Source organism: Phoca vitulina, unplaced genomic scaffold (genome assembly GCF_004348235.1).
Source record: "Phoca vitulina isolate PV1807 unplaced genomic scaffold, GSC_HSeal_1.0 scaffold3, whole genome shotgun sequence".
NCBI classification, from domain to species: Eukaryota; Metazoa; Chordata; class Mammalia; order Carnivora; family Phocidae; genus Phoca; species Phoca vitulina.
The window spans coordinates 35,804,432-35,819,004 of record NW_022589706.1 but is presented as its reverse complement, the minus strand read 5'-3'; the positions used below and the strand labels follow the sequence as shown (position 1 = coordinate 35,819,004).

At 40.3% G+C, this 14,573-nt stretch overlaps 1 protein-coding gene across 3 annotated transcripts in view; it reads right to left on the bottom strand.

Moving 5' to 3' along the window:
- The window catches only part of DCUN1D4 (defective in cullin neddylation 1 domain containing 4), a 69,460-nt gene that overhangs the window by 36,550 nt on the left and 18,337 nt on the right, over nucleotides 1-14,573 (bottom strand). For all 3 annotated transcript variants that reach the window (XM_032400343.1, XM_032400344.1, XM_032400345.1), the window contains exons 2-5: nucleotides 13,150-13,220; nucleotides 12,931-12,970; nucleotides 3,075-3,189; nucleotides 166-257 (exon numbers count right to left, since the gene is read on the bottom strand). In XM_032400343.1, the coding sequence (XP_032256234.1) occupies nucleotides 166-257; nucleotides 3,075-3,189; nucleotides 12,931-12,970; nucleotides 13,150-13,220 (318 nt within the window). The remainder of the gene's footprint in view (nucleotides 1-165; nucleotides 258-3,074; nucleotides 3,190-12,930; nucleotides 12,971-13,149; nucleotides 13,221-14,573) is intronic.

The following is a 14,573-nucleotide window of genomic DNA, read 5'->3' as shown; positions in this document are numbered from 1 at the left end:
TAGGACATTTGGTGATTTGTTTCAACTATGTTCCCTCCCTCAAACGGGGAGAGACGGCACACAAACCACATTAGAAAAGTACACATTTTAAAATTCTTTAATCTTCCCTAAGGTAGTCCTTATTTTCATAAGGGACGGTCTCAGATCATCTAAATGAGGACCTACCTGCATATTCGTAGAACCACTCTAAGCATCTCTTACTTGAAAAGGCTTCTTCTTCAGTCTTTATTCTGGTTGAATCATATTTCCTATACATGCTAGAAATTGAAAAAGGAGTCTGAAATTATTTAAAGATGCGGAGTTTCTGTTAAGTAGCAGACAGTTTTTCTTCTTTTACCCAAACCAGACATCTATTCAATCAGTATTTCCAGTATATTTTAAACATTTTACTTCCTGCATTTGGAAGCTTCAGCTTTTATAACTACAGTTTTAAACACAGTCAGACCCAAAACAGAATTAAATGGTAAATACCTGATACACGTTTTGCTCTCATTAACAAGTAATCAGTTCGTTCTGGCTAGTGAGGTAGAGGGGGGACTCTGGGATCGAGTCCCCCCTCTACCTCACTAGCCAGAATGAACTACAGAGTGATACAGTGAGACACAGCCAGAAATGGCTAAGGTGTTTCCTTCCAGCGAAGACCCTAGAACTCACTCCCGTCTCTGCATTAAGTTCTCCTGACTTTCATGTCTTACAAGTCAGGGTGGGCACAGAACACAGTCTAAGGAAGAACCTGTCAGTACTGGACACATCAAGGGAACATTAAGCAAATAAAAAGAAACATCAAATTATGTCCAAGCGTCCAGGGAAAAAAGCCTCAGGAGAGAGAAGTAGAGGAGCCTGGCCTCTGGCCCTCTCCTGTCGTGCCCCGCTGGTGTGGCAACACCCAGCATTAGCTGCACAACAGAGTCAGGAAGCACGGCAGTCTCCTCCTGCAACAGTGTGACTCTCTGCAGGAATTCTGTATTTTATGATGACCGGGGGAGCTAAGAACCAAGATGTTCCCTATCTGGGGAGGGGAGAGAAGGCAGGATCTTTAAAGTAGTCATTTTAATAGAAAAATTATGAGTAAATACTTTTTCTTTCCCTCATTTATACATAAATTGCCTAAACAGGTGTGTGTATGCATATGTATATGTAAACACTTATGAATACAGTTTTAATTTCTATATTATATATTACAAAGATCATACATAATTACATTTTAGTAAGTATTTATTCATGACCTAGATATTCACCAGAATAACTGTATGTATGCCTGATTAGAGATTCTGGGTTTTAATACCGAGCATGGCTATAGGGTATTAAGATACCGAAACTGCAAACAACCCCACCAGTTTTGTACTTCTTCTATAAGAGGTAGCCACACTACCCAGAAACAAAGGTGGGACTGGCCAAGGGGTCAAACATATAGCTTCCAATCCTGGGCCGAGACATTCTCAGCTCACAGTCTGTACCTGGCCAACAACATGGAGACCTACACAGGACGCTGTAATGAAGTGCCTCAAAGTGCTCTACATAAAAAAGGACAATTGAATACCATTCAGTAAATAAAAAAAGATACCAATACATGCTATTACGTGGATGAACCTCATAAACATCATGCTAAGTGAAAGAAGCTTGACACAAAAACACCACTCACATGAAATGCCCAGAAAAGGCCAATCTGTAGATGGAAGCTGGATGGGGGGTTGCGGGGGTCTGGGGGTGGGAACAGGGGAGCGGACTGTGAATGGGCATCAGGGATCTCATTGGGGTGGTAGAGGTCTTCTAAAACTGGTTTGTAGTGACAGCTGTGTAACTCTTAACTACTTAGTAAAAATCACTGAATTGTACGCTTAACGTGGATGAAAGCTGTGGTATGTAAATGACGTTGTTTATTAAAAAAGACCAAGAATGAAACTCAGCTAAAGCTATAGACCCCTATCCCTTGGGTGGCCAATGAAATGCTATCGGTAAGAGGACCTCACCCCCTCCTGCAACGCAGCCACCAGTTTTAACACAGCTTTCTCATTTGGAGTTATCCCAGACTGTGGTGAGAAGTAGCAAGTGCTCCATATATAGTCACCAACTCCTATGTGATTATTAGCATTTAACAGTTCCAATGACAAGAACAGCGACACCACCAAAGAAGTGACCAAGTGACCTGGCTTCCCAAAGCTGAAAATCACTGGTCTAAACATTGCTGGTGATTGTCTTCTCAGTCACTGCTATCTTCTCATAGATCACATTTTCTGCTCATCTGGTATAGGAAGAGTGATAGCATTTTCACATTTTCAGAGTCCATCTCTCTATCCTTCCAACCGAGTTGGAGCATATTAAGTATCACGGCAAGGAAAAAACAGAAACAGCTCATCTAATGCCCTTGATTTATAGATGTGAATATTCAGGCCCTTGAGTGAAGTAACCTACAGAGCCAGAATGGAGGAAAATGGAAAAAAGGCAGAAAAGAATGAAATTACGATGTTTGTTCGTTGTTAAAAAACAAAAAGAGCAAAGCAAAAAAGACTCATGAAAATCGAGGTGAAAGAATTAAAGATGCCTAAAATAAACAAGCCTAACGACTTTTCGAGTTACCCAATTAAGCAGTTCACTTGTCTGAAAGAGAAGTGGTTTGCAGAGTCTTCTTTTTCACGATTTCTAACAAATCCTCACTCATTTGAGACTCAACCTCTGCTCGGCCACCACTCCAGGCAGGCTCAGAGCGTCCAGGCCCCACAGCACCCCCCGGCCATTCAGCCCAGGGCCCCTGCGAAAGCAACTGCGGATTCCTGTGGTTGTGTTTGGTGAGTGAGACCCCTTAGAGGACAGATACATACCAATCCCGTGGTCCTCAACGGGCACAGACGGCAAGCCCTTAAAAGGAAGAAACTCTACACCAGTTTTGGTGGATCAACTAAGATCCACTAAGACAAAAAGTCAACTAAGACAAAACTTCAATTTCTAAGAACTCGGACTTACCTAATCTGGCTTTGTTTTATAAACCCACATAAGTATCACAAGATAATTACACTTTGAAAGTGTGCCTCTTTGATACACGTCATTGAGTTTGATCTACTGTCTCTGCGACATACCCATCGTGTCTACTTTTCTTGGCGGATAAGTCATCTCCGGAGGCAGGTCTCCTCTTTTTCCTCGGCGGCATCACTTTACTAAAGCAGTCTGAAGAGCTGCAAGACCGCAGGCTTCCTAGGGACAAAGAGTCACAGGGTACAACAGCACGTTTAGCCACATCCTAACATTCCCAGAGAACGCCACCCGCCAAATTGGGAACAGTCGTGGCTTATACCGTAAAGGGTTTAGATGTTATCTGTAAATGTTATAAGGTGAAAAAAAAGGTTATTAGTTCCTCTTTAGGAAAATGTTATAGTCGAGAAATAAACCTTGCAATGACACAAATAAGTTAATGTCCCCCACCCCCAAAACCACATTAGAAACAGAAGTTATCACGATTTCCATTTACTCTCCAAAAACACTAATGTAAATCATCAAAGCTTCAGTCTCTTTTATATGTCAGTGTTCCTTCAAAAGGAACTGCACTGCTATCTCATTTGTGTATTTCATTAGGCAAGGCCAGATCAACCAGTAACCTTGAATCTAAAATACAAACAAGCACATCAGTCCCAATACTCTTAAGCTTCAAGGGGTATCTGATCTTAGAAAAACAGGATTTAGATTTTTTTGGACAGAAGCCTGACAGGATCTTGAGCAAAATTTCCATAATAATTTTTAGTCTGTTTCTGCCACTTTTGGTCAGGATTTTCAGAAGCAAACCTTCATTTGGTAAAAGATATTAAAATATACTAACAGACGATCCCAACACGGAACACGTACAGGGACCTCACTGTGAGCCAGGCCCTGTTCTGAACACTTACATGATGCCTTCACTTGTCCACCTCCTACCTGCCTTATGAAAAGAGAAGCCTCATTACTGCCTATGCCGCTGAGAGAATGAGGGCAGGGAGAGGTTAGGTTAAGTGGCAAAACTGGAATTCAAACCCAGACAGTCTTGCTTCAGACGGTCTAAAACCATTACAAATTACAAAACAGTTATAAGATAATTAAAACGTGTCCATCCTGGCACAGGTGTTACCAGATATGCCATTTGGGTCCCGCAGTAACCCCGAATGTCAGGCAGGGCAGAGATCATTATCTCTGCTTGACAGATGGGAAAAATCAAAGCTCGGACATCCAAGTGATTTTCCAAGGTCACAGAAGTGTTTAGGGGTGAATTCTGGACCCCCTATGTCTCTCCTCCTTCCACTAGTCCCTTGGTAGAAGGCCCTGGGCTCTCACTGAGTCAGAGGACAAGAGAGAGCTTAAGGGTGCTGGTGTCTGAATGATCTGCATTCAACAAATAAGTTTTAGCTCTTCACCTAACTATGTGGCTTGGTGAATCGCTGACCTATTCTGGTTCATCTTTTAAAGAGTAAGAACTGTGATACCTCCCTCTCAGCATTTTTATGAAGAAAAACGTCTACTCGATAAGTGCTTAGGTGCCAAGCACTGTGTGTAGACAGACGCTGGGGATATAAATAGAAACACGTTCTAACTGCTGGAACGGAGGTACGCAGACAGTGCTCAGGCTGGACCTCAGCACTCCCTGAGTGCTCCCAGGGACCCTGCGATGTAGGTATTGCTAGCATCCCCATTTTTACAGATGAAGAAACTGAAGAAGAGAGATTAAGTAACAGTCAGAAAGCAGTAGGTGAAGTGGATGATGGAAACCAAGCAGCTCGGCAGCAGAGCCCCAGCGCTCAGCCACTATTTACTGTCGCCTCTCTGAGGTCGTCCAGGCAGAGACTGAGAAGCAGAGAACTCAGGACAGAGCCCCGGCGAGGGTGGATGTGTAAAGGGCTGAGAAAGACCTGGGCAGGGAGAAAAACTAGGAGAGTGTCATGTCCTACAAGCCAAAGGAGAAGAGAGCATTTGGAGGTGTGGTCAAGTGCACCCCGAGGTCAGCTCAGGGAAGGAGCGAAGGCACCCACCAGACTGAGCAAGGAAGGCCCACAGCAGGGGGGCGGTGAGGGTGGAGGCCAGGCTGCAACGGGCTGCGGAGGGATGTGGGTGAGGGAGCCAACACAGTGCAGGTGGACAGCTCTTTCTAGAAACCTGCTCTGAGGTGGCTGCCCAGTGCCAGATACTGAATGATGCATGAGCTCGAGGATCCTGTCTCCTCCTCTAGCACAGAAGCAGACCCCAAACAGGGCTAAAAAGACAACCCTCGGCCACCCTTCTCCAGGTCCCTACCAGATCCTGTCCTTCCAAGGATGGAAGCAGAGAGTTTTTCGGAGACACAAGGCACACCGTATCTCTCTCCCCCACAATAGCAGCAGTAACTGGAAGGGAAAGGTGGAGAAAGTACTGCCCACCACCACACACACCCCATCTTCCCTATAAAATGGTCCTGTTTATAAACAACACTAAAGCACACAAAAAGGGCCAAAGAGCTTCACAGTGACCCAAGCTTCTGAAGAAAAAAAAAAAAGATTTATTCTTGTCCATGAATGCTTTGCGGTGGGGGTTGCAGAATGTAAAAGTCTGTCCTGCCAAGCTGGAAAGCCTGCCACACTGCTCAGAAATAACGGTGTGTCCAAAAAATAGCAAGTGGTGGCGAGGTGATGGAGCTAAGGGAACCCTCGTGCACTGCTGATGAAGGCAAGCTGGGGCAGCCGCTCTGGAAAACAATATGGAGGCCCCTGAAAAAACTGAAAATAGAAATACCCTGTGATCCAGCAATTCCACCGCTGGGTCTTTACCCAAGGCAAAAAAAAAAAAAAACACTAACTTGAAAAGAATATATGGACTCCTATGTTTGTTGCAGCATTATTTACAACAGCCCAGATATGGAAAGAACTTAAGTGTCCATCGATAGATGACTGGATAAAGAAGATGTGAGATAGATAGATACATAGATAGATAGATAAATAGATAGATAGATAGATAGACAGACAGATAGATAGATAGATACACAATGGAATATTATTCAGCCATAAAAAAATAATGAAGTCTTGCCATTTGCAACAACATGGATGACCTAGAGAGTATTTCAGAAAAAGACAAATACCATATGATTTCACTTACATATGTAGAATCTAAAAAACAAAACAAATGAAAAAACAAACAGAAACAGACTCATAAATACAAAGAACAAACTGGTGGCTGCCAGAGGGGAGGTGGGCCAGGGGGATGGGCTATACAGGTGATGAGATTAAGAGGTACAAACTTCCACTTATAAATAAGTCACAGGGATGCAAAGTACAGCATAGAGAATACAGTCGATAATATTGTAATAACTTTGTATGGAGAGAGACGGTAACTACACTTATCCTGGTGAGCACCGTGTAATGTATAGAATTGTCAAATCAATATGTTGTACACCTGAAACTAATACAACATTGTATGTCAACTATACTTTAATTTTAAAAAAAGAAAGGAAGGAAGGAAGAAAGAGTGGTCTGTCTTAAACGTCAAAGCTCACTTTCCCCTCCTTGGATGTCTATGTATAAAGAAAAGTCGGGGCACCTGGATGACACAGTTGGTTAAGCATCAGACTCTTGATTTCAGTTCAGATCACGACCTCAGGGTCGTGAGATCGAGCCCCGCATTGGGCTCCGAGCTGGGCATGGAGCCTGTTGAAGATTCTCTCTCTCACTCTCCCCGTGCCCCTCCCTGCCCCCTTCTACCCTGCTCACTCTCCCTCTCTCTCTTAAACAAAAAAAAAAAGTCATTTCCTTCCAGTACTGTCATGGCTTGGTTCTGAGCATCTCACGTGGCAATAACCTCCCCCTTACACCAGTGTCTGCAGAACATGGGAGAAAATGCACTTGAGTGCCTCAGCCCATGGCACAATGCACACTATTTATAATGTCTTCACCAATATAGGTTAATCCACTAGCTCCTCTCCTATCTACTTCCTCATAGACAAACTGGTATAATGTCTAGCTTTCACTGAGTCCTAGTTATCAAGAGTATCACATTTTTGGTAAACATACAAACATCATAAGTTAATTTTTTCAACTTTCTCTTATTTTCTTCCTTACTGATGAATGTTTTCTGTGAAAAGTTTCACAAATCACTTTTTCTTGTGTTTGTGTAAAATGCACTCATTATTTGAGCCCCAATTTGGCATTTTATTCTTTTATTTATTTAAAATTTTTATCTTCTAGGGGCGCCTGGGTGGCTCAGTCATTAAGCGTCTGCCTACGGCTCAGGTCATGATCCCAGGGTCCTGGGATCGAGCCCCGCATCGGGCTCCCTGCTCAGCGGGAGGCCTGCTTCTCCCTCTCCCACTCCCCCTGCTTGTGTTCCCTCTTTCGCTGTGTCTCTCTCTGTCAAATAAATAAATAAAATCTTTAAAAATAAATAAATAAATAAAAATAAAATTTTTATCTTCTAGTTAAAAGATGGCTTTTGCTTAGATCTCTCTACTCTGATGGTCAGCATAAGCAAGTGGCTATGAGGGGGCCATCTTTCACAAAGAAATGGCGTCTGTTCACCTTCCCGGTGCCCACTGGAGTTCAGGCACTCACTGGCTTACTGACCCTTTCATCCCGCCTCAGAGGAAAGATGTGTCAAACTCAGCCCCCAGTGAAGATACAAAGGACTACACAGTACAGCTCCAGAGGTAGAACCCTAGAACCCATAATGACAGTGAAAAGTTTCAGGCTACATGAAAAGCAATTTTTTAATGCTGAGGAAAACAAGGTTATTTATAATACTTTGCCAACATGAACCAAATCAGCAAAATACACAGAGAGCACACAACTCAAGGCTTATGTGCCCCAAACCCACTCCCCTTCTCCCCAACATAGCTCCAGGGATCCTACCTGAGCAAGAGCAACAACTAGGGTTTTTTAAGTGCACATGCAAAAGTACACATTGGTTTGCAGGGCCCCACTTGGTTCACCTGTGCATACACAGCAACTAATAGAGCATCTTAGTACAATAATAAGAAGATACATACATTACTGAGAATCCTACAGAACACTCTCAATAAATATTTGTGAAATAAGTGTGTTCCTAAAACATGTGTAAATCAAATTCTACTTAAAAAGTCAGTACATTTCCTTAGTACCTTTCCAGATATTTAAAATACCAATGAATACATAGTATATCATTTCAGATTTTTTTTCCTGTTTGTCAGTAAAACAAGCACTCGACTTTTAAGTCTCCTGGCAAGTAGGATTTTTTTAAACAAAAATATTCGATACTGTTTGCTTCTTAAAATAACTCTGTGATGTCTTTTTATAATAAAAATTACATTCATTTAAATGAATGTTTTACAAATTTGTATTTATTTGTATCATTAAATTTAGGCTTTACTGACTCAGAATTTATATCAATTAATCTACTTCAACTAAACTTTATCTTTAAACTAAAAAAACAACTTATGAAAATGTTATGAAATGTTATCTACTTCAAAGAATGGACTATTTTAACCCCCTAAAAGTATCTACTTAAGTACAATCAATCTGACATTACAGATCAAGGCAAAATGTTAAGGCTGATAGTTTAAAGAATAATGCTGAAGCACTTCCAAAGTTATCCTCACAAATCTGAGAGGTATTATTACCGTCCCAATTCTACAGATGAGAAAATTGGCCGATAAAGTTGAGCACCGGAAAGTTCCTAGATCAATAATTAGGTAAAAAAGAAAAGCAACTTCCAATAGATGAACTTTAGGAAACCCCAAATTCATTTGAAATGATCAGAGAGCTGCAAGTTTTCATTCTTTGCCAATCACCCAAGAAAAAGCAGTGATGAAAAAGATTTTAGAGTCATCTTACATTATGAGAAATATTTGGCAGATACATATGAAAGAAGAAAAGTCTTTTGATAATAATAATAAAGGGAAGAGGAGAAGAATCCCAACTAGCAAGCCCAAACTGTAACTCACACTCCTTAATATTATCTTGATGTTCTGGTGTTCAGTCTCAATATCTCTACAGTAGATGGACAATCAGTCTGAAATCTACCCTGATGCTGGTGTGTGTGTGTGTGTGTGTGTGTGTCTGTGTGTGTGTGTGTGTGTGTGTGTGTGTGTAGTCCTTAAGAAGGCAATAAAAATTGCTTATATTTTTTTACCCAAGAGTTATGACTTGAGTTCAGGTTCATTTCTTTTTGATTTAGTGTTAAAAGAACTTCAGATCACCGAAGGGGATCTAAAGTGATCTAAGATGCTAAAGAGAACAAATGAAATATTCTATTCACTGCCTATATTTTCAAATAAATCAGGTAGTCAATGAAGTCTTCCCACATTAAACAATTAGAAATACTGCCAACATCTTTCAGCTGATTTATTTTAATATTTGGTCCCACAAAATCTATTTCAAAAAGCAACTCGAGTTCACCTGGATCAGACCAAAGGCCCTTTAATGACTATCCAGCTTGTTGTTTTGATGATAATTTAACTAAACCTGTTATTCTTAATAAACAGTATCTATGTATCTAAGATGCTCCACTGCCTTTTCTTTTTTAATCTTTTTGTTTTGGGGCCTCAAGAGGTCCATAAAATTAGAGAATTTGTCTGACTTTTCCTAACTTAGTGTAAGTGCATGTTCTAAGACAAAAATCTCACTAATTTTTCATTTTACTGAGTTGGTTGTATCATACCCTTGTTTCACTTAATAACATTTTACATGGTTCATTCTGCCACTTCAGTACTTCTTATATAGCTGTTTCACCTCACTATTCACTGAACAATGTCACAAAGACATAGTGATTTTGGGTTGATAAACAGATCACATTTCAAAACACCTTTCCAGTACCTAATATTTTCTTTCATTTCCTTGAACAGATCATTGAACTACTTGCTTGTTTGAGTGAAACTATTAGTGTCTAAATGTGAGATTTTTATCCTACTATTTAAGACAAAAAAATTTTTCCGTTCCTTTCTAAATACTGACTTCTGACATCTATCATCTTTTTTCTTACTCATTGTTTTTTGTCCTCTCCATTTGGCTTTTTTTATTCATTCCCTATAATTTGGATTTGGGGCTACTGGTCCAAGATTAACTCTCTCTGTCTCTCTCTCTTTTTCTTTTCTTGGTGGGAGGAAGACTGAAAGCACCAAAGAAAAGCATTAGAAGGGACACAGCAGCCTCTCTTGCACTTAGGTTTGGCTCTTCCACATACAGTTTCTTACAGATGCTGCTGAGACTACCATTGGGCTTCAAAAGATTCAAAGCAGCATTATGGTGATTAATGTTCTCAGATTTCCAAACATAACAGATTTTATGTTGTTTAATTTTTAAAGCCTACTCCGTCAGGTATGGTAATCACAAGTGATGCTACAACCAAATGGGGAAATGTTAATGAAATGGACTGTTCTAAGAAATGACTAATGCTAACTGACACTGACGGGCATGTATGAGGTAGCAGGCATTGCACCAGCACGTTACACACCAAACATCACACGTGTCCACTGTCCCCAACGGTGAGAGAGGAGGCATGAGGCCAAATACATTTTCCACTTTCATTTTCTTAATTATAGCTTCCAGTTATTAAATTGCCACATTCGAGTTAAATATTTAGACATAAAATTACTATAGTAACAATATTCATTTAAATCTAAAGTTCAAAGTTAACTACATAATGTACAAGATTCAGAACTCAGAGGTTTTTTTTTTTTTTTAAAGATTTTATTTATTTATTTGACAGAGAGAGACACAGCGAGAGAAGGAACACAAGCAGGGGGAGTAGGAGAGGGAGAAGCAGGCTTCCCGCCGAACAGGGAGCCCGATGCGGGGCTCGATCCCAGGACCCTGGGATCATGATCTGAGCCGAAGGCAGATGCTTAACGACTGAGCCACCCAGGTGCCCCTCAGAACTCAGAGGTTTTATTACCTCAGCTAAAGAAGAGACAACCTCAAGGCTGTACCAACACAAAATTCAGTTTTAAATCAAAATTGCACTAACTCTTAAGTTTAAAAAATCCTCAGAGCCCACCAACATATTGGTTCAGAATTGGAGAGAAATGTGCTTTACTTCTGACTATTAAAACTGGCCCTGCAAATTTTATTTCAGCATTACTGGTAGCAGCCGAGTCAAACAGACTTAAACGTATATCAACAGGAGACTACAGAAGCACATTATGATATATCCATGAACTTTAAAAATGCAGAGACAAAAAATATAAAGTAGATGCTTTATAAATGTGCTACTATAAAAAGATCAAAATATTCTGAGTGACCAACACAAGAGGCACATACAAATATATACTGTTTGGGGGGGGAAATATCATCATCATTAAGGAAACAAACATAAGGATATCAGAGTTACCTCTGGAGAGTCAAATGTGGAGTACTAGTGGGGGATGAAAGCTGGGGGTAATAAAACGGAACAGAAACTTTCATTTTTTATTTTCTACATTTTCTATATTTCTTTTAAAACCATGTGCATACATTGTTTTCAAACTGTATTAAGCAAATTGCTTTTGATTGCCCTTGAGTTGATTTTCTGACACAGAAAGATCAGGGGAAGGGAGCCTCTGTGGCCTCGCCTTCTAGAACACTCCTGGCACAGACTCTGCCTGCCCCCCCCCCCCCCTTCTCTCACTCCTTGTCCTGGAAGGAGGAGTGCCTGATCTAATTAGTGGTCCAGAGAGAAAGAGCTGAGAAGGGCCCAGCCCCTCCTGACCTCCCTTTCAGATTGGCCTACCAGCAGAAGCTCAGACTCCTCCGCTGTCATAACAGGTGGGTTGGAGGGGGGACAGCAGGTGTGCTGGCCTGTGCTCATCTAGTTGTGGTGGCAACTGCACATCAGGCTAATTCAGATGAAATACAGAAAAGCCTCTGCATTCTATCTATACATCCAAGCTGTGTTTTCCAACAAACTGTTACTTCAATCTCCATCTTGTGTCTAATTTTCAATTGATTCTGAACCAATCTGGAGAAGGTGGGAGAGTCCTAAATCCCCAAACCTCCAAGATATACCATTCAATGAAAAAAAGAAAGATGCTGTATAATATGTACATTATGATCTTACAGATGCTAAATTTTTAAAAGTACTATAAAAGTATATGCATGCATAAAAATGTCTGAAAGAATAAACATTAAACAGCGTACTGGGGGAAGGCTGGATTGGGAGACAAAGAAGGAGGACTGTCACTTTTTACTCCATTCACTTTTGTGCTATTCAAAATTCACCAACAAGCATGTGTTCCCATATTACTGTGGTAATTTTCAAAAACTTTATATTTTAATAATTTTTGCTGAGAGATGTAACCACAGATCAAGCAAAAGTTTCTGAACTTTGGGATTATCAACAGTTTAGAGAAGTGGTTCTCAAAGTGTGATCGCCTGACCAGCTGCATCAGCATCATCTGAGAGCTTGTTAGAAATGCAAACTCTGGGGCCCCAGCCCAAGTCTACAGAATCAGAAACTCTGGGGGTGGAGACTAGCAATCTGTTTTAACAAGCCCTCCCTAGAGGATTACAAGCTAGCTAAAGTTTAAGAACCACAGGACTAGAGAACTGTTTATAATAATTGTTTCAATTTTCCAATTCATAAATCCTCAAGACCTATACAACACATACATCTAATACCCCACCCATCTATCAAATTATTTTTCATCTCAACTCAACAAGCATTTGTGGAGTACTTTTCAAACTGCATTACTGTAGTAAGTTTTTAGTATAAACTAAAATACTTCAGTAAAGAAACAGTACCGTGAAACCACTAGGGAGGTCCCAGCCCCTTTAAAGGGACTGAAGTACTCTGACATAAACCAGAGGCCCACCAACAGAGATATGACACTGGGAAAGAGCTAGAACACAGCTTCCTTCATACACCCTGAAAAACACCCTCAACCAAGTAACAACTTGTTAGTGTATTACAACACAGATCATTCTCAGCTAGTATTTCTCCTTTATAACTTTATATTACAAAGTTTATTTAAATTTAAGTAGTGCAAACATTTACAGATACCTGTTGGGTGATCGTCTTGGCCAACGTCTTCTGTTAGATTCTGCAAGAAATATGTTCATTATTACCAAGAAATCACACACCATATGGCAAGTTTTAAAATTCATAAACATTTTCATAAACAGCTGATATCTTAGTATCTGTAATCTAAATTTTTACCAAATACACTTAAAACAACTACTTTAAACAGCTGGTAGATTCGTCTTTAAAAGGTTGACTTACTAGCTTATTAAGGGTGTGGTAGATCTTATGAATATTTGCCAGTGTTGAGAGATGAGAGTTCAGCTGGAAGTCTTTAAAAGAAAAAGAAGAAAATTCAGTATCATTTATTTCCCAGGCTGCCAAAACAGTGTAAAAGAAGAAAACTCAGAAGTGAAGAAAAACAAATGTTTTGATACCACTGAATAGTATTCTCCATTAATTTGATACTTATTAAGTAAAATACAACATGCAACTACTGACCTATCTCTTAGAAATAAAGTCTGGCAATAAAGTTAAATTCCCAACCGAATGTTTAAGGCCATGAAATTTTCATGTGAACTGTAAGGTAAAATAAAAATCCCTCAGTAGTCGTAAAATCCTACCAGCAATGAACCTGAACGTAAGAGAAAAATGTCAATAATGTTAGCAAATTAAATAAGTCACACAAATAGAAGAAAGATCTCAAAAGAAACATGTTCACTTTCTCTTTCTCTTTCCCTTGCCCTTTCTCTTCCTCAGAATTACTAATACAGTATCAAATCAAGCTCCTGGCAAGAAAAGAATAGAAAAGCATCTCAACCATTTGGCATTTCTTGTAATATATTTATTTTGTTGGCTCTTATACGAGAGAACAAAAATGGAACCTAAGTCCCTCCCCTCCCATCAAGCAGACAAATCAAAGGACTACACTGCAAGCTGAGTCCACGAGCCCAGAGCCCAGTGATGGAGCCTATAGTTACTTGCATTGCAATATTAAAAAATGCCACAAACCCTGGAACGCAGAAGCAGAAATCATGCTCAAAACCTGTCCAAATCAAAGAACATTATCCCCCATCACCTCTAATAATTTCAGGATTACCCGCTAAATCATACATACATCTTGGAATCCCACACAACATGTAACTTTCAACCGTTAGGCTTCTGAATCTCTAATTTCAAATGTTTCTTATGGCTTGCATACGTATTAGGCTACATAAATATAAGTTAAAAGTCTATAAATAATTTTATATTTGAATAAACATCAAAGAAGTATTTTCACAAAATACCAAGATTTACACTAGTTCCTTTACCATCGCAAAGGTTAGTCTGAAAGTAACCTTGAAAAGATACTGTAACTCCCCCAGGTTAGGCCATTCTGATAAAAGAGGAAAAAAATCGCCCTTCACTGGAATAGTTTCCTTGGGACATGTATTAGGTGCAAAGAGACCAAAGAGCAGACACTACAGTACAAGTTGTGCTGGGCTGGACTCTGGGCTGCCGCTCCGAGTCTGGAAAGCAAGCTGACTGCCCTGCCAGTATTTAGAAAGCTTTACTTTCTTTTCGAAATTGTGCCAGGAATCCAGTTCTGGGCTGGCAGGCAGCAGAGCCTCTGGCATTCACAGGTCACTGTCAGGGGCAGCAGGCCACACTTGCACGTGCGCACGCGCACACACACACAGGTGTAC